The sequence below is a fragment of the Urocitellus parryii genome, chromosome 11, assembly GCF_045843805.1.
Source record: "Urocitellus parryii isolate mUroPar1 chromosome 11, mUroPar1.hap1, whole genome shotgun sequence".
Taxonomy (NCBI): domain Eukaryota; kingdom Metazoa; phylum Chordata; class Mammalia; order Rodentia; family Sciuridae; genus Urocitellus; species Urocitellus parryii.
Genome location: NC_135541.1, coordinates 117,677,087 through 117,697,807, shown reverse-complemented (window position 1 = coordinate 117,697,807; position 20,721 = coordinate 117,677,087). Strand labels below are relative to the sequence as shown.

At 42.8% G+C, this 20,721-nt stretch overlaps 1 protein-coding gene across 1 annotated transcript; it reads left to right on the top strand.

Annotated features, from left to right (window-relative positions):
* The first annotated feature begins 5,116 nt into the window (after positions 1-5,116).
* LOC113176358 (T-cell surface glycoprotein CD1a-like) lies at positions 5,117-19,396 on the top strand. The gene is made up of 6 exons (XM_077791312.1): positions 5,117-5,177; positions 5,520-5,774; positions 6,364-6,642; positions 18,469-18,747; positions 19,088-19,178; positions 19,354-19,396. Exons 1-6 carry the CDS (start codon positions 5,117-5,119, stop codon positions 19,394-19,396), a joined length of 1,008 nt encoding a protein of 335 aa, XP_077647438.1.
* Positions 19,397-20,721: the final 1,325 nt, after the last annotated feature.

The following is a 20,721-nucleotide window of genomic DNA, read 5'->3' as shown; positions in this document are numbered from 1 at the left end:
TCTCTCTGGTTATACACCTTAAAGTTCACTTCCAGAACCTCAGCTTGGGGAGGTAGGAGACTCCTCTCAAGGTGCTTTAGTTTGGCCTTAATATTGGGGAAAATATTGGAGATAAAATAGGTCTCCCATTTGGAGTCTCAGGGTCCAGATTAGTGTATTGTAATAAAGTCTTGGTCAGGTGATCTAAAACTGGTGAAGGGTTTTACTTCATCAGCATAATTTCTCCCAAACTTGCCTGCACTCCTCAGGCAGGAGGGTGTTAGACAAGATAGGACCCAAGCTGGTTTTCTATCTGTGAAAGATCTGACAAAGAGAAAGGCACATGAACCTGGATTATACCATCTACTCTAGCCACCTTGCATAGGGGACACAGAGATGTGGGTTGGGCAGTGGTAACCCATGAGCATGTGGCAGGAGGAGAGAAGGGCCAAGGGGCCAAGGGTACAGTTGCTATAGAGACTTCATTAGACAGAGAGAGGAGGTGAGAGCTAAGAGAACTTGTGCAGGAGATCAAGAGTTGCAGAGAGAGGACTTAGAGAGAGAGGAGAAAGTCTGAATGTATGACATCTCTTTCCATTTTCCTGAACACTCACAATAATTGAAAAGATCCTGGATAATATTGGGATCTAGAGTACCATTAAATGGCCATTTAGAGTCATTATCCAAAGGATATTGAGGTCAGATCTGATTGTATAACTTACTAAGTTTTGGGGAGCTTAAGTCTGGGGAGAGAGAGTCCCCAGATAGCCAGGAGGCAGCCTGAGAGACATGGGAGGGAATGGATGAGGAACCGCACTTGTTGAGATGTAACCCAAGACTAAGAGGTCTCACCAGGACCACTCCCAACCATCCTTGGTGGTTTTTCTCAAAACCCAGGAGTAAAAAACACCTATAGACCTGGTCAAGAATAGGGATCAGCCATAGCTGTGAAAATCATGGCTGGGTGTCCCCCAAACCACATGGTAACCCTGGGAATGCTGGACAATTGATGGTCACTTTCTGGGACCCTTAAGTTGTTTAAGTTGACCAAAGACAGGAGTCTTATCTGAAATGTCAAGTGGTGGGTGTAGAGAGGGCATTGGGCAGAATGGGGGGCCTGGTTTCACAATGGAGTTTGGATCGGGCCTGGGGATGCTCTGTGACCCTCAAAGATGGGAGCGAGCACACCTTGGAACCTGATCCTGGATTTGGGCAATGATGAAAGAAAAGTGAGGGTCCAGGAGCCAGATGAGTAAGAAATGAAAGATGGAGACCAGGCAGAGATGCACAGGAGAGTTTATTTGTCAGAGCTGACAAATAAAGGCCTTCTCTCCATAGAGAGAGGCAACACAGACTTGGGGTTCAAGACTTCTATGGGGGAGGCTCAGGGGTTAGAGCCAGGTGGGTTCTAATGTGGGCAGTTAAGGGTGGGGTTGGTGTGAGGGAGTGGTGAGCTTGGGTGGGAAAATGGCGACTGTCACTTAAGATGGCTATGCAGATGCTAAGCAATGACCTTACAAAGGGTATGCCAGGCAGGGGGTTTCTCAGGAGGGAAGCTGAGGTGGGTGTTGGTGAGTGGGAGCAGACAGATGGCAAAGTGAGATTGTGGGAGAGGAGAGTTCACGTCTGGGTCTGAGGAAAGGTGTGTGGGGAAGGAGAAAATCAGGAGATGTGGTGGTGGGCACGGGAGCAACAATGAGGCATTTTAGGAAGAACATAAGCATGCTTGTTCCCTAAGCCACAATGATTCAAGAAGAAAAATCTTGAGGGAAGGGCTTGTGACAAAGGAAAAATCCTGGATGCCCCTGGGATAGGTGAAAGACCCGCCTGGCTGAGTTCCATTTGGCATGTGTCCTAATCACCTGGATTTTCCTCATCTTTTCCTGTGATGATGGAGCACACCACCATCAGTGATCTCTATAACATCTCCTCTGTCAAAGGTGTTCTCTTTCATTCTGGTCCTGGACACTTCCTACCTATTTTATCTTTTTTTCCTACAGTGTTGCTCTCTCTCTCAGCAACCTCAGCTCTCAGCATCCACCAGGCAGCTCCCAATGGTCTCATCCTTTCCTCTCTCCTCCTCAGACCTTGTCTTTCACCCTCCACAGCTGAGAGCTCACTCAGGGGTGCAGTGGCCTGGGGAGCTGCAGATCCTCAGTGGGACTCTGACCCAAGCACCAGCTGCTACCTGCTTCCTTGCCAGAAGCCACTCTGCCAGAGGACAGTCAGGGGGAAATAAACTTTGAATTCTTCTTCCCCTCCCTTTATGCTTCCCTCGTTATGGTTTAGATATGAGGTGTCCCCCAAATGCTCATGTGTGAGGCAGTGCAAGAAGAGTTGGAGGTGAAATGACTGGGTCATGAGAGCCTTAACCCTGTCAGTGCATAAATCCCCAGACAGAGAGTAACTGAGTGTAACTGTGGGCTGGTAGGTGTGGCTGGGAGGTGGGTTCCTGGGGGCATAACTTTGGGGTATATATTTTGTCCTTGATGAGTGGAGCACTCTCTCTCTCTCTCTCTCTCTCTCTCTCTCTCTCTCTCTCTCTCTCTCTCCTCTCTCTCTCCCCTTCTTGGGGCCATGTCCAGATCTGCTTTTCTCTGCCACACTCTTCTGCCACCATGTCCTGCCTCACCTTGGGCCCTGAGGAGTAAAGGTGGCCATCTATGGACTAAGAGCTCTGAAAAAGAGACCCAAAATAAACTTTTCCTCCTTCAAATTGTTCTTCTCAGGTCCTTTGGTTACAGAAGTAAAAACACTCACTAAACCTCCTCTTCCTCCTTCTCCTGCAGCTGTTATATCCTTTGTTTATCTTATAGGCTCACAACATTTTGGTCCTAAAACCTCATTCTTTACTTAGTTAGTTTTCTTCCCTCTCTTTCCCACCTAAAACCAACTATCTTCTCCTTGCTTTCCCTACCCCACACTCAGAAGCACCAGTCATATATTTTGTGTGATCCAGGGAAAAACGAATATGTGAAGCTTGTGTTAGTCATTCCAGCATCCATCACAGCATGCCATAGACTAGGTGGTTTAGAACCACTAGAAAATTATTTTTCTGAAGTCTGGAAAGTTGAAGATCAAGATAGGTTTAGTTTGTTGTGGGACCTACATTTAGGTTCATCAAAGTCACCTTGAGAATATTTCTTCACATGATGGAAAGGTAATTTGGTCTCTCTGGGGTCCCTTTTATAAGGCACTAGTCTCATTTCTGATGTTGAAACAACATGACCTAATCACCTACCAAAGGCCCCAATTCCTAATACCATCACATGGCTGGTTAGGATCCCAATATCAAATTTGAGGAAGACGTAAATATTCAGATCATAGCAGGTTTGTGTTCAAAAGGTAGGGGAGGGAATGCTTTAAAAGGTATTAAAATACAAAACTGTTTCATTTCTATGAAAGGTTATGTGTCTGCGTTTTTATTTAGTTTCCTAATGTTGTATACCTTGGGCACAGGGATACTCTTAGGATGACTGCAGAAACTCTTGGGCACCTGGGGCGGGGTGGGGGGGGGCGAGCTCACTCCATGGTGACATGCAAGCTACCCACTGGCTGCCTGGTTGCTGCTGCCCCAGCTGCTCAAATGATTCTTACTGCTGCTAGACTGAATGGGTAAGATAATTTCCATTTCCCCAAAAGGTCACCCCAATACTTGGCACATGAGTAACTGCATGGGCTCTCTCTCATCCAGCAAGGAGGTGCCTGGAACAGGGTAGAGGAGAGTGTGGCTGCAGAGTCGCTAATCAAGACCTCTGGAGACCAAGCAGGAAGCAGGTCTGATTTTATTGTGCAGTTACCATGTATATATACTCAGGCAGTAGCTAAGCAGGTTACAGGCAGCCACCAATACAATTTCTGGCCAACTGTCTGTCCTTGCAGTGACCAATTAAGGAGTGGGCCACAGAGCAAGCTCAGGGTCTGCAACACTCGGCCTCACGCCCAGGGCTGTGCCTATGGGATAAGCAGTTTGCTGCTACATACCTAGCACTGGGGAGTGGTTTGCCATTCAGAGGCCCTCAGTGTATGCCAGGTATGCAGTACTCCATGCACTTTTCCCTACATGTAACCACTGAGAAATTGGAACCAAATCATATGGAGATGCATGTGATAATTGGAACAAGAACATGCAAGAGGCTCACCCTGACTAGTTACGAAACACCTTGGTATAGATTCTGGATGGGACAGCTGCACCTATGTTCTCCCCACTCTGTTGGATGCATGTCCCATTCTCCCTTTGTGCCTTCAAGGTATGAAATAGTGGCAGAGGCTAATGGCACAAGGGGCCTGTCTATTCCCTGCAATGAGACCTGGACACTGCAGTGGTGACAGGATGGAAGTGGAGAGGCAGAGAGTGCCTCTTGGCAAAGCCCCAGAGAGTGGGGAACAGGTGGAAGAGTGCTGTGCATACAGATGAGGTTGTGAGAGGAAGAACCTTTCATGAGATAAGGAGGCTCCTATGAGCTCCCATGCAAGTTTCATTGAACTTCACTTATGAAACACAAAATAAAAAAAGTTACTATAACATTCAAGGTGGTAAACACAGAGAATTAAATATGTTACTGGAGTGGCTGCATGCCCCATGAAGCCAGCCTTGGATACATGATCCACAGACTCAGTAACTGGTACTGTTGTAGAGGACAATCACAGGGGCTTCTTAAAAAGGAAATAAAGTAACTGGTGATGTCAGAGATATGAATGAGGTGGAGTGGGGGGTGGGGCAGGGAAGAGGACACATGGGGAATTAATTCAAAATTATTACAATAACAAAAAATGCTTCAGATACCAGATTCCATACCCAGCAATAAAAGAAGTGTTCCTTGTGGTAAGGGACTTTTCAGAGCCACATGAGACTTGTTCCATAGCAGTTGAAATAGGGAACGATGACCAGGATGGAGGTTTGTAACAATGAGAGAAGTTGGAAGACTGGGCAGAGAGTCAGAATAGCAGGGGAAATAGGAAACTGAGTAGATGCTCAGGATTTGGGGAGAGAGCAGATTGTCTTTGTTTCAGGCAGAAAAGTTTTGTGTTTTGGTTGAATAAGGAAGTCAGAAGAGAGGTCTGTGGGGTAGGTTTATTTAGAACAGAAATCAAAGGACGACTTCTCTGAGAGAAAGAAGTAGCATCTGCAAGGGCCATGCTGTTCCTGCTACTCCCCTTGCTCGCTGCTCTCTTCCCAGGAGGGGACAGTGAATTTGGTAAGAATTGTAGCAAGAGATCTGTTGTGTGCAAGTGTGTGTGTGTGTGTGTGTGTGTGTGTGTGTGTGTGTGTGTGTGGTGATGGCAGTTTCCCCTGCACACACCGGGAGAGAACAAATGCCAAGCTGGCCCCATTCTGCATGTTCTTACTCAAGCCCTCTGTGCTCTCCTGGAGGCTGTTGAGAGAGCCTGGGACCCTGGGGGCCAGCAGACGTCAGCTAAGGTAACGGTGGCTCTCCACTTTTCCAGATTCCAAGTCTTCCCACTCTGACACCTACTTTCCCAAATCTGTTTCTCCCGATGCTTAAGTTCTCCCTATTCTATCTACTCTTTTGATACAGGGTTTGAAGAGCCTGTCTCCTTTCATGTCATGCAGACATCATCCTTTCACAACCATTCCTGGGTGCATGTGGGCTCAGGCTGGTTGGGGGAGCTGGAGACTCACAGCTGGAACAGCAGCTCTAATACCATCATTTACCTGCATCCCTGGTCCAGGGGCAACTTCAGTAACAAGGAGTTGGTGGATCTGGAAAAGTATTTCTATGTATACTTCAATGAACATCAGGACTTTTATATTTCTCAATTAATGTTTAAAGGTGAGTTCACTTCCCTTGCTGAGGAGAATAAAGGGATGAGGGTGGGGCATCTCAGTGAACTTCTATTCCTCAGGTAAACAGCCTTCTCTGTTCTGAATCTTACTCCACTCTCTTCAATATAAAACTACAATCGCTCCCTGGACATGTGTGATAAATACAACTAGATTCTTCAAAAACTTCAGTTTTTGCCACTTATGAACTGCTCTCTCATTAAATGGAGCTGTGTTTTATTATGTATCCTCAGAAGTAATCTGTGGCTACCCTTTTCCTGGTTTTTAATTCAGTTTCCTCATTCTTTTTTTGACTCCTTAAAGCATGATTTTCTCTCCCATTTAATCTCTTCATTCTTCCCTGTCTAAACTATCAAAGAAATGATTAAGTCCTTCTCCTCCACAAAATCACTATCACCTTTGAACAATCCCTTCCCTTCCTCATATTATCATCTCTTCCTCTACCTCCAGCTCCTACCAGTGGCCTTTCTGTGAATCTCTGATCAAACACTTCTGCTTCCATTGTCTTTTGCTTCCATCTAATTCCATTTTCTCAGTTTCTTCCTTTTCTTCTCTAATTCATGACTCTTCTTCCCCAGGTATCTTTGATCTGCAGATGGCAACAGGCTGTGAACTGCACTCTGGGAAGGGCTTCATAAGCTTCATGCAGTTAGCTATCCAAGGATCTGATTTCCTGAGCTTCCACAATAAAACATGGTCACCATCTCCAAAGGGTGGAAGAAGGGCCCAGAAAGCCTGCAGATTACTCAATCTGAATGAAGCCTACAAACATAGGGTACATACGCTCCTCAGTGACACCTGCCCACGTTTCACCTTGGGTCTTCTAGATGCAGGGAAGGCTCATCTCCAGCAACAAGGTCAGTCTTGTATCCAACACTCCAAGAATTTTTATGTTTTGAAGTCAAATTTAGGATACAAAGAGATGAGGATACTGAGTGACAGTTCTAGAAGTGGGAAAGATGTATCTATAGTCTCATGTGGAGTTCTGAACCTCTCAATGTATGTTAGAGTCTGTGTCTGGATGTTTTTTTTGTCCTTTGCAGTGAAGCCTGAGGCCTGGCTGTCCAGTGGCCCCAGTCCTGGACCTGGCAGTCTCCTGCTGGTGTGCCATGTGTCTGGCTTCTACCCAAAGCCCGTGTGGGTGATGTGGATGCGAGGTGAGCAGGAGCAGCAGGGCACTCAGAGAGGTGACATCCTGCCCAATGCTGATGGGATGTGGTATCTCAGAGCAACCCTGGATGTGGCAGCTGGGGAGGCAGCTGGCCTGGCCTGCAGGGTGAAGCACAGCAGCCTAGGAGGGCAGGACCTCGTCCTCTACTGGGGTGGTAAGAGTGGGACCCAGGCTGGAGATGGGGGGAGTTGGTTCACTAGCAGAGCTTGAGAGCCAGCTAAAAGTTTGGGATTTACAAATTCCCTATCAAAAAAGATATATATATTTCAAAGAATGGAAGAATTTAAAATAAGGGGGTCTAAAGATTAAGTTCCAAACATCTTCCTGGTGTCCACTTGAATCTGCAGCACCTCCTAGTGCCCTGGGCTGGATCCTCTTGGTGGTGATAGTGGCCCTGGCTCTTCTGGCAGGTCTTGGATTTTGGTTTAGGAAACACTGGTGAGTTCTTTGTGTTCATCTTTCCTGTTTGTCCCTCCTTCCAATGGTCTTCTCTTCTTTTTAATCTTTTTTTTCACTTTTTCTTCTCCTCTGAGCCCCATTCCCATCTTCTCCTCCATTCTCACCTCCACCTTATGAAGGCCTGTTATTTTTTGTTCACGTAGGACACACTGTGAAGCTCCCTGCAGTGCTCTCCCTTTGAAATGAGGACCCAGCTACCCAGGTGCTCAGTGTATCCATGAACACCACAGGGTGATAATATCACTTCTACTCTCCTTGTTTAAACTTTGCAATTCATTTCTGCCCCCATAATCATTTACCAATATGTGCTCAATGTAATCTTGTAGGATTTGTTGTTCTGACCTGGCTTCTGTGGCTTCAACTCTGAATGGAACAGGATGTTAGCAGTGTCAGCCTGGTTAGATAAAATGGATCATCAGATGCATTTCAGATGTCACATCCTCCAGGGGTCCTTACTTGATTCACAGTGAGAAGCCATCTATCCTCCATCTGTGCATCCCCACATGTCAACTGTATCCCTCACTTTCTAGCTTCTATCACAGTTTTGTAGGTTTGTTTCTTCTTCTAAGTTTTCAAAAGTTTTCACAAACTATATCCCTGGTGAAGTGTCTGGCCTGCATGTATTATGTTCTCAATAAAAAAACTTGTATTGGATTTACTTAAGTTTTTGTAGTTTTTTATTATTATGATTTTTTATTCTCTGCCTTTCTGAGTTGTATTTATGACATCTGATGCTCTTCTTGTTAAGTCTTGCTTTGCCAGGAGACTTCATGCATTCTTAGTTCTACATTCTTTTCTGAGTCTCTGAGAGGAAACACAGTTTTGCCTCTTATCAATTCTGTTATTCAATTTTAGGGAAATATTAGCATAAAACTATTGTTCCAAGTGCTCTAAACCAAAAGAGCAGAGGATGAAGGTCCTCCATATTCAGTGTGGTTTATGGTCAAACAGCAGATTCATTACATGGGAGTTTTGTAGAAATGTAGACTCTGTGGCCTGGTCTCAGACTTACTGAATTCCAGTTTTCATTTTATCAAAATCATCAGAAGATTCACAGATACATTAAAGGTTGAGAGGCACCCCATTGTGGTGATACCTGAAATATGGCCCAAAGGCATCACTGAAGAGGGAATCAAAATGAGGAGCCAAAGTGCTGCTTTTGAGGATTGAAGTAGGTCCTGTGAGTAAGGTGCATTCTCAGCAGTTATGTTCTCTACAGTTGCTGCTGCAAACACTGCCTTAGTGACCACTGAGCCATGCTCCTAGGGTAAATAGAGGGGTAGGTTCCTTTGAGTGTCTGTCCTCAGTGTTTTTGTTACCTGATGAATACATAAGTTTGGTTTTGTGTATTTTATTTAAAAATCTTATTTAGTATATATTTACGAGTAATTTATTTTTGCTGTAGATCTTTAAACAAAAACATTATCAGAGAAGTGTTTAACAATTTCCTGTCCCTGATTAATGTGATCACAAATATCCTTGGCTTTTAAACTTCTATAAATGCTGTCTACCAAATGTAAAAAAGTCAGTTATCATCTCAAGAAACCCCAAATTTTGTTGTTGGTCATAGTTTTATCATGGAATAGTTGTTATTTTACAACATAACTTCACCTAATAGTCATTAAATTTTATCTTTCTTTTTCCAGTGTATCTCTTTGTTCATTAACATTGTACTCACAGCCAACAGCATTATAACTACAACAAAGCAGATGTAAAACACCTTTTTCCTGTGTAATACACATCACAGCCTTTTTCAGTTTAAGGACATTGGATAGCACTGTGGAGATATGTTTGGGCCATTTAAATTGACAATGTCAGTGACAAAGAGCACAAAAATGTGAAAAACATGGCACTCACTAGGCCACACAGGATGCTAATCCTGTAGTGAGAAGGGAAACCTGAAGACAGAGCTTCACTTTTTTTTTTTTACCTTCATAGGGAATGTGTTCTTCATTTGACTTTAATTTTGTACCACTCTGTACATATCTATGAATGTCTGCAAAAGCATTGTGAGTACTTATTGCAGGATTACAAATGGTAGAGAAATTCAGAAATCCTGACTAATGGGGATTGACTAATTACTCCAACTGGCAGTGTGAGTCAAGACCTCCATGACCAGACTCTGTTACTTTAAAATCCATAAACTGATCTGACAAACAGTTCTTAGGCATCTACTATACATTTACTTTACAGCAAGTGTACATTGAGTATACAATAATGGAAGGAAAAAGATCATCACTGTGCTCTGAACTGGAAAATTTTGCCTACTCAATTTGATTCTGCAGTTTATTATTTCCATTGTTTCTTTGTTCTTAGCTTCCTGGAAGGACTTACTTGAAATGAATTTTGGGAAAGGCACTTAGCCTGATTTTCCTTAGGGAGTGAGCAGCGGGAACCTAGGAAAGGAGAACACCTAGCGAGACCAGGTGCAGGTGATAGGACATGTAAGAAATTTTCCCATGGATTTCCTCCTGAAAAATTCATTCATGCATTGATTTGTCCTTCTTAATTTCATTGCACATCTAATTTTACTATTTGTATGGCAAACATATTCACTGAGAATAGTTCCAAAACAAAATTAGGCTTGATTAGATTACAGTGTGCAGATCTAATTTAAAGCTGACCAGAACTGGGGGAAAATATGAGGGAAGTAGCCCAGATTCAGATAAAATCCTCCATTTACAGCAAAGTTTCATCTACAAAGCTCCCTCCACCAATGTATTTTATTTAAAGTACCAAATTGAATTTGCCTGTTTATCGTAAAGTAGTGGGTAAAAAAAAAAAAAAAATATTTCCAACAAACAGCTGTCACTGCAGGTGAGCATTCTACATCAGGCACCAGAATCTCAATTTAGAACCGAGTGAAACAGCAAATTTTCTCTTTAAACACCTGCTGACACTAGTCAATGTTTATATTTCACACTAGGTCACTTGGAGAACTAAACAGTTAACCAAGGCTGTAAGGCTGTGGAGTATTGAGACTTTCTTAGGAATAAACAAAAAGATTGATTTTTTAATTTTGTGTACATGTGTGACAACAGAACATGACAGCAGCAGACACCTCTGTACAATTCTACTGAAGCAATTGTGACAGAGGCTCACTTCAGTTTCATGTCACATCCTCTGTGCCTTTGTGCCTAGACTTGTCCTGCATTGTGACTGGGACACCTGACAGAAGCTGCTTAGCATTTGTCAATGCTCAGATCTGCAAGTGTCAGTGTGTAACACCCCATGGACAATCCTTGACAATTAATGGATGGGAGGTCATGAGTTTGTACTCCTCTCATTTCTCAGGTAGATATTCAAAGACAAAATCAGTGTGGAGAATCAGAAGTCCCCAGAAAGATCAGATCCTAGTTTTTTTTTGTATCAGCAACCAGCCTGATAACATCATAACCCTTCTCTTATTTCCTGTTTTACCTTTCTTATTTTCCCACTCATGGTCATATTATCAGGTCCCCAAATAACATTTTATCTTTAAAGCTCCCAATGCCAATATACCCTACTTTTGTTTTCTATTCTTTTCTGTTTTTATGACCTCCACTATGAAAAAATCCCAAGCATGATCCACTACTCTTATGAAGAATATTTTCAGCACTTAGAAGTTTCCCTCGTGGCTTCTCTTTCCAGTTAGTAACCTCTTAAAGGCAACCGATACTCTGATCTCTACCAACCTAGAGTAGTTTTGACTCAGTTTTTTGAAACTCACATTCTGGAATCTTAATAGTAAGTACTATGATATGTCTGCATTTTTTTTACTGAACATTATTTTTGTAACATTTTTCTTTGTTGTTCCATAACAGTTCAACATTTTTTGTTGCTGTTCTACAATATTTTTTCCATTCTGCTATAAATGGATATTTGAATTGTTTCTAGATTTTAGCTATTTTGAACATTACTGCTTTTATAATTTTTGTCTTATATAGATTTTTTTTCTTTTTGATGATACTGGAGATTTAACCCAGTAGCACTCTATGTCTGAGCCACATCCCCTTTTATTTTTAAATTTTATTTTGAGATAGGGTCTTGCTAAGTTGCACAAGGTGGCCAAGAAATTGTAATTCTCCTGCCTCAGTCATCAAAATAGCTGAGATTACTGGTTTATGCAAGTCTTTGTGAACATTAGCACTTGTTTCTCTTGGGAATACACATAGAAATGAGATTTCTGGGTCAGAGATAATGTGTATTTTAAAAAATTTCTCTATTTTGCATTTTATTTTTACTTATTAACACATACTAACTGCACATATTAATGGTGTGATATTTCTACATGTGCATATAGCATTCAAAAATCCAATCTCATTTTCCTTTACCACCCTTCCTTCACAACTGCTATTAATTACTATTCTATATTAAGATTGAAAATTGTTAGCTTTCATGTATGAGAGGGGATATGCACTACTGGTCTTTCAGTTTCTGGGCTTGTTTCATTTAACATAATGTCCTCCAGTTCCATCCATTTTGCTGCAAATGGCAGGATTTTCTTTATGATCTACTAAGAGTCCATTGTGTATATATAGATTTTAAATCCAGCCATCTGCTGATGGGTACCTACGACAATTTTATATTTTAGCTCTTGTGAAATACATTGCATAAACATGATGGTCTAGCTTTCTCTTTTGCATGATGTTTTGCTTTCCTTTGGATAAACACCCAGAAGTGAAATGGCTGAGTCATGTGGTAGATCTATTTTCAATTTGTTTGAGGAAACTCCATACTACACTCTTCTCCATGGTGACTGCCTTAATTTACACTCTCACCAGCAGTGTGTAGGAGTTCCTTATTCTCACCAGCACTGGTAAGTTATTTATTTATTTGTTTATTTGGTCCCAGAGATTGAACTCAGGGAAATTTTACCACTGAGTTATGTCTCCAGTTCTATTATTATTATTATTATTATTATTAAATTTTGAGACAAGTCCAGATAAATTGCCCAGATTGGCCTTGAACATGAACTCCTCCTGAGTTAAGGATTAAAGGTCTGTGCCACTGCACTCAACCAGTCATTATAAATGAGGTGATATGATTTCTCATTATAGTTTTGATTTGCATTTCCTTAATGGCTCATTATATTGAGTATTTCTTCATTTACTTATGGGCCATTTGTTTTTGTTGAGAATGTGTTTTTAGATCAGTTGTCCATTTTTAAGTGAACTACTTTTTTCTCTTAGTTTCATATGTATTCTCATTTTAAATTTTTTTGATTTGTTATACATGACAGTAGAATGCACTATGTCATACATAGATGGAATATAATTTCTCATTTTTCAGAGTGTACATGCTGTGGAATCATAATTGTCATGCAGTCACATATATACATACAGAAATAATGTCTGTTTCATTCTACTATCTTTTCTATCCCTTCACCCCTTCTCCCTTCATTTCTCTCTACCTAATCTAAAGTAGCACTATTCTTCTCTAATGCCCCTCACTTTATCTTAAATTAGCATCTGCATATTAGAGAAAACATTCAGCCTTTAGTTTTGTGGGAATGCCTTATTTCGCTTTGCATGATATTCTCCAATTCCATCCATTTACTGGTAAATGCCATAATTTCATTCTTCTTTAAAGTTGAGTAATATTCCATTGAGTATATGCACCACATTTTCTTTATCCATTCATCTATTGAAGGATACCGACATTGGTTTCATAGTTTAGCTATTGTGAATTGCTATAAACGTTGACATGGCTGCATTGCAGTAGTATGCTGATTTTAAGTCCTTTGGGTATAAACTGAGGAGTGCGATAGCTGGGTCAAATGGTGGTTCCATTACAAGTTTTCTGAGGAATCTCCATACTGTGTTCCATAGTGGTTGCACCAACTTGCAGTCCCTCCAGCAATGTATGAGTGTACCTTTTTTACCACACCCTCACCAACATTTATTGTTGCCTGTATTCTTGATGATTGCTCTTCTGACACGAGTGAGATGAAATCTTGGTGTAGTTTTGATTTGCTTTTCTCTAATTGCTTGAGAGGTTGGATACTTTTTCATATGTTTGTTGATCGATTGTACTTCTTCTTCTGTGAAGGGTCTGTTCCATTCATTAGTGTGGGAGGGGAAGGGAGGAGCCAGTGCAGGCAGGAAGTCATGACTGGCATGTGGGTTTCTCTGGGAGGGAAACTGAGGTTGGTGTTGGTCAGGTGGGAAGTCAGAGGGCTGAGTGAGATCATGTGGAGTGGGCAGCTCACATCTGAGTTCTGGGGAAAGGTGGGTGGAGAGGGAGAAATTCAGGAGTTCTGGTGGTGTGCAGGGGAGCAACATGTAGCATGTTAGGAAGAACACAAGCATGCTGGTAGCCTAAGCAGCAATGATCCAAGAAGAGAAATTGAAAGGTGGGTTTAGTGATAACGGAATCCATCCCTAGGGTGGCTGGGACGCTCTGCATGGCTGAATTCTAATCAGCGTATACCTTACTCACGCTGGCTTTTCCCCCTGTTTTCCTGTGACCTGGGAGCACACACTTTTCTGGTCCTGGTCACTTCCCACCTATTTTGTCTCCTGACTGTCTCCTTCAGTGTTGCTCTCTCTCAGCTCCCCCAGCGCTCAGCCTCCCCCAGGCAGCTCCCAATGGTCTCATCCTTTCCTCTCTCCTCCTCATACCTTGTCTTTCCCCCTCCACAGCTGAGAGCTCACTCAGGGGTGCAGTGGCCTGGGGAGCTGCAGATCCTCAGTGGGACTCTGAGCCAAGCACCAGCTGCTACCTGTGTTCCTGACCAGAGCCAGCCTACCAGAGGAAGATTAGGGAAAGGAACTTGGAGCTCTGATTTATTTCTTTTTATAATTTACTCCCTTCATTCTTCTATTGTTATGGTTTACATGTTAGGAGTCCCCCCCCCCCATGCTCATGTGTGAGACAATGAAAGAAGGGTTTGAGGTGAAATGATTGAGAGCCTTAACCCAATCAGGGAATTCCTTCCCTGACAGGGATTAACTGAGTGACAAGTGCAGGCTGATAACATGTGGCTGGGGAGGTGGGATCCTGGGGCTGTTCCTTTGGGGTACATATTTTGTCCTTGATGAGTCCAGCTCTCTCTCTTCTTCCTGGTAGCCATGTCCAGACCTGCTTTCCTCTGCCATAATGTTCTGCCTCACCGTGGGCCCTGAGATCTGGAGTTGGCCATCTATGGACTAAGAGCTCTGAAACCCTGAGCCCCCAAATAATCTTTTCCTCCTTATAATTGTTCTTGTCATATTATCTGGTCATAGAGGCAAAGAAAAGGTGACTGAAATAGCCTTCCTCCCTCTTCAGCATCTGTTATGCCCTAGTCTCTCATCAACTTACAATATTCTGAATCCAGAGCCTTGTTCCTTATTTAGTTAATTTTCATACTTCTCTTTCCTACCCCAAACCCACTGCCCTCTCCTTGCTTTCCCCACTCAAACTCAAGAGCAGCAGTCATATATTTTGTGGGAAAATATATGGGAAAAAATGAAAATGTGGATCCTTGTTTTTTCCGTGGAGGTTGCTATCATAGAATACCATAGACAGGGTGGTTTATTGATACCAGAAATTCATTTCTGATACTTCTGGAAGCTGGACCATCCAAAATCAAGGTAGATTTGTTTTCTGTTAGCACCTGAGTTTTGATTAATCAAATGCACCTTCAGAGTACGTCTTCACATTGTAGAAGGGTTATGGAGTCTCTCTGGGGTCCCTTTAATAAAGCACAAATCTTATCTCAGAGGGTTAAAACTGCATCGATCAATCACCTCCCAAAGGCCCCACTTCCTAACACCATCACATGGGTGATTAAAAGTCCAATATATGAATTTGGGGAAATCTTAAAAATTCAGGCTCTAGGTGGTATGTGTTCAAAGGCTGGGGGGTTGCTTCTAAAGGTATTAAAATATAAAACTTCTTCATTTCTGTGGAAGTTTTTATTTAGTTTCCTAATGTTGCATCCCTTGGGCACAGGGATACTCACAGGATCATTGCAGGAACTCTTAGGCACCTGGGGGCCCCACTCCATGACTTCATGAGAGCTACCCACTGGCTTCCTGGTTGCTGCTGCCCTAGGTGTTCAAACGATCTTTGTCTTTGCTGGACTGAAGGGGGGAAGTTACTCTTCCTTCCCAAAGTGATCAGCCCAACACTTGGTACATGGGTGGCCACTGAAAATTTGCAAATACATGGAGATGCATGTGATACGAAGAACAAGGGTAGAAAAGAGGCTCACCCTGGGTAGTTACCAAACAAGATGGTACAGACTGGATGGGATGTCTGCAGCTATGTTCTGTCCAGAAACTGTTGGGTTCATGGCCAGTTCTCCTTTTGTGCCTGCCAACATGAGACAGTGGCAGAGGCTGATGGCAGAAGGGGCCTGCGCTGCAATGAGACCTGGTCACTGCAGTGGTGGCAGGATGGTAGTGGAGAGGTCGAGTGTAGAGTTGCCAAGGCCCCAGAGAGTGGGGAGCAGGCGGCAGAGTGCTGATCATGCAGGTGAGGTTGTGGGGGAAGAACCCCACACAAGCTGAGGAGGCTTCTGTGAGCTTTCTCACAAGTTCCATTGAACATCACTTATGAAACACAAATTCAATAAAATCCAAGGTGGTGATCATGGAGCATTAAATGCATTACTCTACTGGTTGTGTGACCTGTGGAGTCAGCTCTGGATACAGGATCCACAGATTAATTTTGCCTCATTCAGATTTTCAGTCAGGGACCCTGGTGGTTCTTGCCACAGTCTGGCTGGGCACAAATAACCGGGAGCTCACGAGCCACTTGTAGGTTCAAACAGGAACTACTTTATTGCCCGAATCCAATGGGAACTCTCCAGAACTCCATGCAAACTCAATGGGAACTCAATGAGAACTCTGTGAGAACTCAACGGTAACTCAACCTAACGGGAACTCCGAGAGAACTCAAAAGCAGCGGGTACCCGAGATAGCAGGAGCCGCCTTATTGCCGGACAGTAGAGGTTTATATACACAACTGAACACACAGCTTGTTTCAATTTAGCATCATCCAGTTACAGCAACCAGTCATTACCTTAATAATTATACACAGCTTAACTCAATTATCATCATCTTAATGGCTCTCTGGCATTACTTCTCATCCACTCCTTCTGGCAATATGCCAGGTGCCATCTTGACTTGGTTGTGGCTCTCAACAGGTTCTCTCACCAGATACAGGTCCAAGGAGGTCCTCAAGTTAAGAAAAAGGATCTGGAAAAATGGAGAGCTGCCGTCACCTTAGCTGACATCTGCTGGCCTCCAGGGTCCCATGCTCTATCCACAGCCTCCATGAGAGCACAGAGGGCTTGAGTAAGAACACGCAGAATGGGGCCAGCTTGGCCCTCGTTCTCTCCAGGTGTGTGCAGGGGAAACTATCACCCCCCCACACACACACACACATCTGGTCAGTTGCCCCAGTTCTAACCAACTTTACTGTCACCTCCTGGGAAGAGAGCAGCTAGCAAGGGAACTAGCAGAAACAGCATGGCCCTTGCAGATGCTACTTCTTTCTTTCGGAGAAGTCGTCCTTTGATTTCTGTTCTAAACAATCCTCCCCCCAGACCTCTCTTCTGACTTCCTTCTTTACCATCAGACAAATGTATCTTCTCTGCAATGAAGAAAATCTTCTCCTTCCCTAACACAGACCACCTACTCAGTTTCCCCTCTACCCTGCTACTCTTTCTGTTCAGTCTTCCAACTTCTCTCACTGTCATGAATTTCCAACCGGTTCATCCTCCCCTATTTCAACTGCTATGGGACAAGTCTTGTGTGGTAATGAACACCAGGGACATATTTTTCAGTGCTGTGGATTGAACCCAGGGTCTTAAGCATTTCCTGTATTTTGTCCTCCTGATGTTTTGAATTATCCCCCGGTGTGTCCTCTTCTGTACCCCATCCCACACTCCACCACGTTCACATCTCTGACACCACTGGTTACTTTATCTACTTTTTCAGAATCCCCTATGATTGTCCTTTACAGCAGTATCAACTATCACCAAGTCTCCATTGTTCTTAGGGAAAAGGCAGCAGCCATCACGGAAACCACAGGAACACTGAAAAGATAAACAGAAAGGCTTCCTCTGTTTGACTTTCATTGATACATTTTTACTCACCCGTCATTTAGCACCTGCCAAGAACCAAGTATCTTGCTACACTAATGAGTACACAGTGGATGGCAATGCAATTGCTTTATTAGAGGATCTTTCAGTTTATGTAGGGAGAATTATAGAGTTTGGTGTGCTGAGTTTAAAGGGTAGAGTCTAGTTTAAAAAGTCCTGATTGAACTAATATTTTCTAATGTGGCTACCTTTCATAGGTGTTTGTCTATATTTTTACCTCAGTGATCAACTTGGCATATTAGTCTTAATCTTTTATTATCCTGTATCTCCTCCTAACAGAGGGCCTGGCACTAAGTAGGTTTTTAGTAAATATTTGTTCAAGGTATAAATTAATATAGTGTAATGCATAAAGGATACTTATAACTCTCCAAGATGAAATGAGAATCCTACACAGTTTGACTTAGGATAAAAGCATGTGGTACTAAGTGTGGGTTTACATATAGCATTCTTCTAAATTTACTATTGCTTATGTTAATAAAAAAAAATGGTCAGAACTTGTGAAAATGAATAAAGTATTCTGAAATCTGTTATCCAGGATTCCTTTCTCATTGGTCCTACTTGGATGCTCCATGGTTCTCTTTTGTTAAATCACTCACTCATACACAAGATCAATTTCATGAGCTTCTAGAACAAAACATGGTGACCATCCCAAAAGGGTGGAAGAAAGGTCCAGAAAGTCTGCAAATGATCAGTCTGACACAGGCAACACAGAGAGGGTACATAGGCTCCTCAATGACACCTGCCCACATTTCACCTTGGGTCTTCTTGATGCTGTGAAGACTCATCTCCAGAAACAAGGTCAGTCTTGTAGCCCAACTCTAAGAATTTTTCTATTTTAAAGTCAAATTCAGGATAAAAAGGATACCAAGTGACATTTACAAAGGGGGAAAAAAATATACTTATGTGGTTTCATATGGAGTTCTGAACCTCCTCAGTCAATGTCAGTCTGTGTCTGGATGTGTTTTCTGTCCTTTGCAGTGAAGCCTGAGGCCTGGCTGTCCAGTGGCCCCAGTCCTGGACCTGGCCATCTGCTGCTGGTGTGCCATGTGTCTGGATTCTACCCAAAGCCCATGTGGGTGATGTGGATGCGAGGTGAGCAGGAGCAGCTGGGCACTCAGAGAGGTGACATCCTGCCCAATGCTGATGAGACGTGGTATCTCAGAGCAACCCTGGATGTGGCAGCTGGGGAGGCGGCTGGCCTGGCCTGCAGGGTGAAGCACAGCAGCCTAGGAGGGCAGGACCTCGTCCTCTACTGGGGTGGTAAAAGTGGGACCCAGGATTGAGATGGAGTGGTCCTCTAGCAGGGCATGAGAACCAGCTAAAAAATTGGGAGTTTAAGGATTGCAGACCAAAAAAGAAGACAAATATTTTAATCCAAGGAATGGAAGAATTAAAAATGAGGGCTCAAAAAAAATGAGGGCTCTGTAGAAGCAAAAAGATGTAGGATAGATGAAGGATTCATCTGTGTAAAGGAATGAGATAAAAATAGAAAGAAAGATTGGTGAGGTAAAAAATCAGAAAACTAGCATAGGTTAATACAGCCAACAGGGAGTGCATGGGGTAAAACCGGGAATGGATTTGAATCATGAATCTGCAGCACCTCATAGTGCCCTGGGCTGGATCCTCTTGGCTGTGACAGTGGCCCTGGCTCTTCTGACAGGTCTTGGATTTTGGTTTAGGAAACGCTGGTGAGTTTTGTATCCGTCTGTCCTGTTCATCCCTCCTCCCCAATGCTCTTCCCTTCTTTTTTGACTTTTTCCTCACTTTCCTTCTCCTCTCAGCCCCATTCCCATTTTCTGCTCAGTTCTCACCTCCACCTTATAGAAGGTCTGTTATTTCTCTGTTCTCATTTGGTTCACTGAGGACACACTGTGAAGTTCCCTGCAGTGCTGTCCCTTTGAAGTGAGGACCCAGCTACCCAGGTGCCCAGTGTACACCTGGACACCACGTGTTGATGACATCACTTCCTTGTTAAAGCTTGGTGATTCATTTCCATTCCATGGTCAGTTACTAATATATGCTCTATGTGATCTTGCAGGATGTGTGACCTTGTTAGGAATAGGATCCTAACAAGCTCTGCCTGGTTAGATATAAACGTATTACCAGATGTGTTTCAGATGTCACATCCTACAGAGGTTTTTTCTTGATTCACATTGGGACACAATCTCTCCTCACGTGTGCAACTCCCTACATTTCAACTTTACCCTTTACTGTCTGCCCTCTGTGGAAGTTTTGTAAATTCATTTTTTCTTTTAAGGTTTTAGAAATTTGAGAGCAAAGCACATGCTTTTTAAATATCTGTATCCCTGGTGAAGTGTCTGGCCTGCAGGTGACATGTCCTCAGTGAAAACCTGTGTTGAATTTAGGTAAGGCTTGGAGGTCCCCCCGCACCTTGTATTCTCTGTCTTCTTGACACTCGTGTTGTAATTGAGACATTTTGAGACATTTGATGCTCAACTTGTTAAAAGTCTTGCTTGGCCAAGAGACTTCATGCTTTCCTAGTTTTACAGTGCTTTCTCTGAGCTTCTGAGAAGAAACACAGTTTTGCTCCTTACCTACTCCGTTATTCAATTATATGGAACTATGAGAATAAAACTTTTGTTCCAAGTGCTCTTAATCAAAAGATCAGGGAAGGATGAAGGTCTTTCTTCCATATTCAGCAGATTCATTACATTGGAGTTTGGTAGAAAGGTAGACTCTGTGGCCTGGGTCTCAGACTTACTGAATTATAATTTTTGTTTTAACAAAATCATCAGAAAGAATCACAGATGCATTTTAAGGTTGAGAGGCACCTCATGGTGGTGATACCTGAAATATGGCCCAAGTGCATCACTGAGGAGGGGATCAAAAATGAGGAGTCAAAGTGCTGCTCTTGAGGACTGAAGTAGGTTCAGGTGAGTAAGGTGCATTCTCAGGAGTTATGTTCTCTACAGTTGCTGCTGCAAACACTGCCATAGTGAACACTGAGCCATGCTCCTAGGGTAAATAGAGGGTTAGGTTCCTTTGAGTGTCTGTTCACAATATTTTTGTTAACTGATGAATACATAACCTTGGTTTTGTGTATTATGTTTAAAAATCTTATTTAATATATACTTACAAGTAAAACACTGTATGCAGGTAAATCAATGTATGCAGTATTTCTTTAAACAAAAATATTATCAGAGAAGTGTTTAAGAATTTCCTGATGCTGATTAATGTGATCACAAATTTCCTTGGCATTTAATCTTCCTA

Coding starts and splice junctions, on each gene's coding strand:
- LOC113176358 (XM_077791312.1), top strand. CDS start 5,117: ATGCTGTTCCTGCTACTCCCCTTGCTCGCTGCTCTCTTCCCAGGAGGG. Junction 5,775..6,363: donor TTCTCAATTAATGTTTAAAG/GTGAGTTCACTT, acceptor CTTCTTCCCCAG/GTATCTTTGATCTGCAGATG. Junction 18,748..19,087: donor GGACCTCGTCCTCTACTGGG/GTGGTAAAAGTG, acceptor ATGAATCTGCAG/CACCTCATAGTGCCCTGGGC.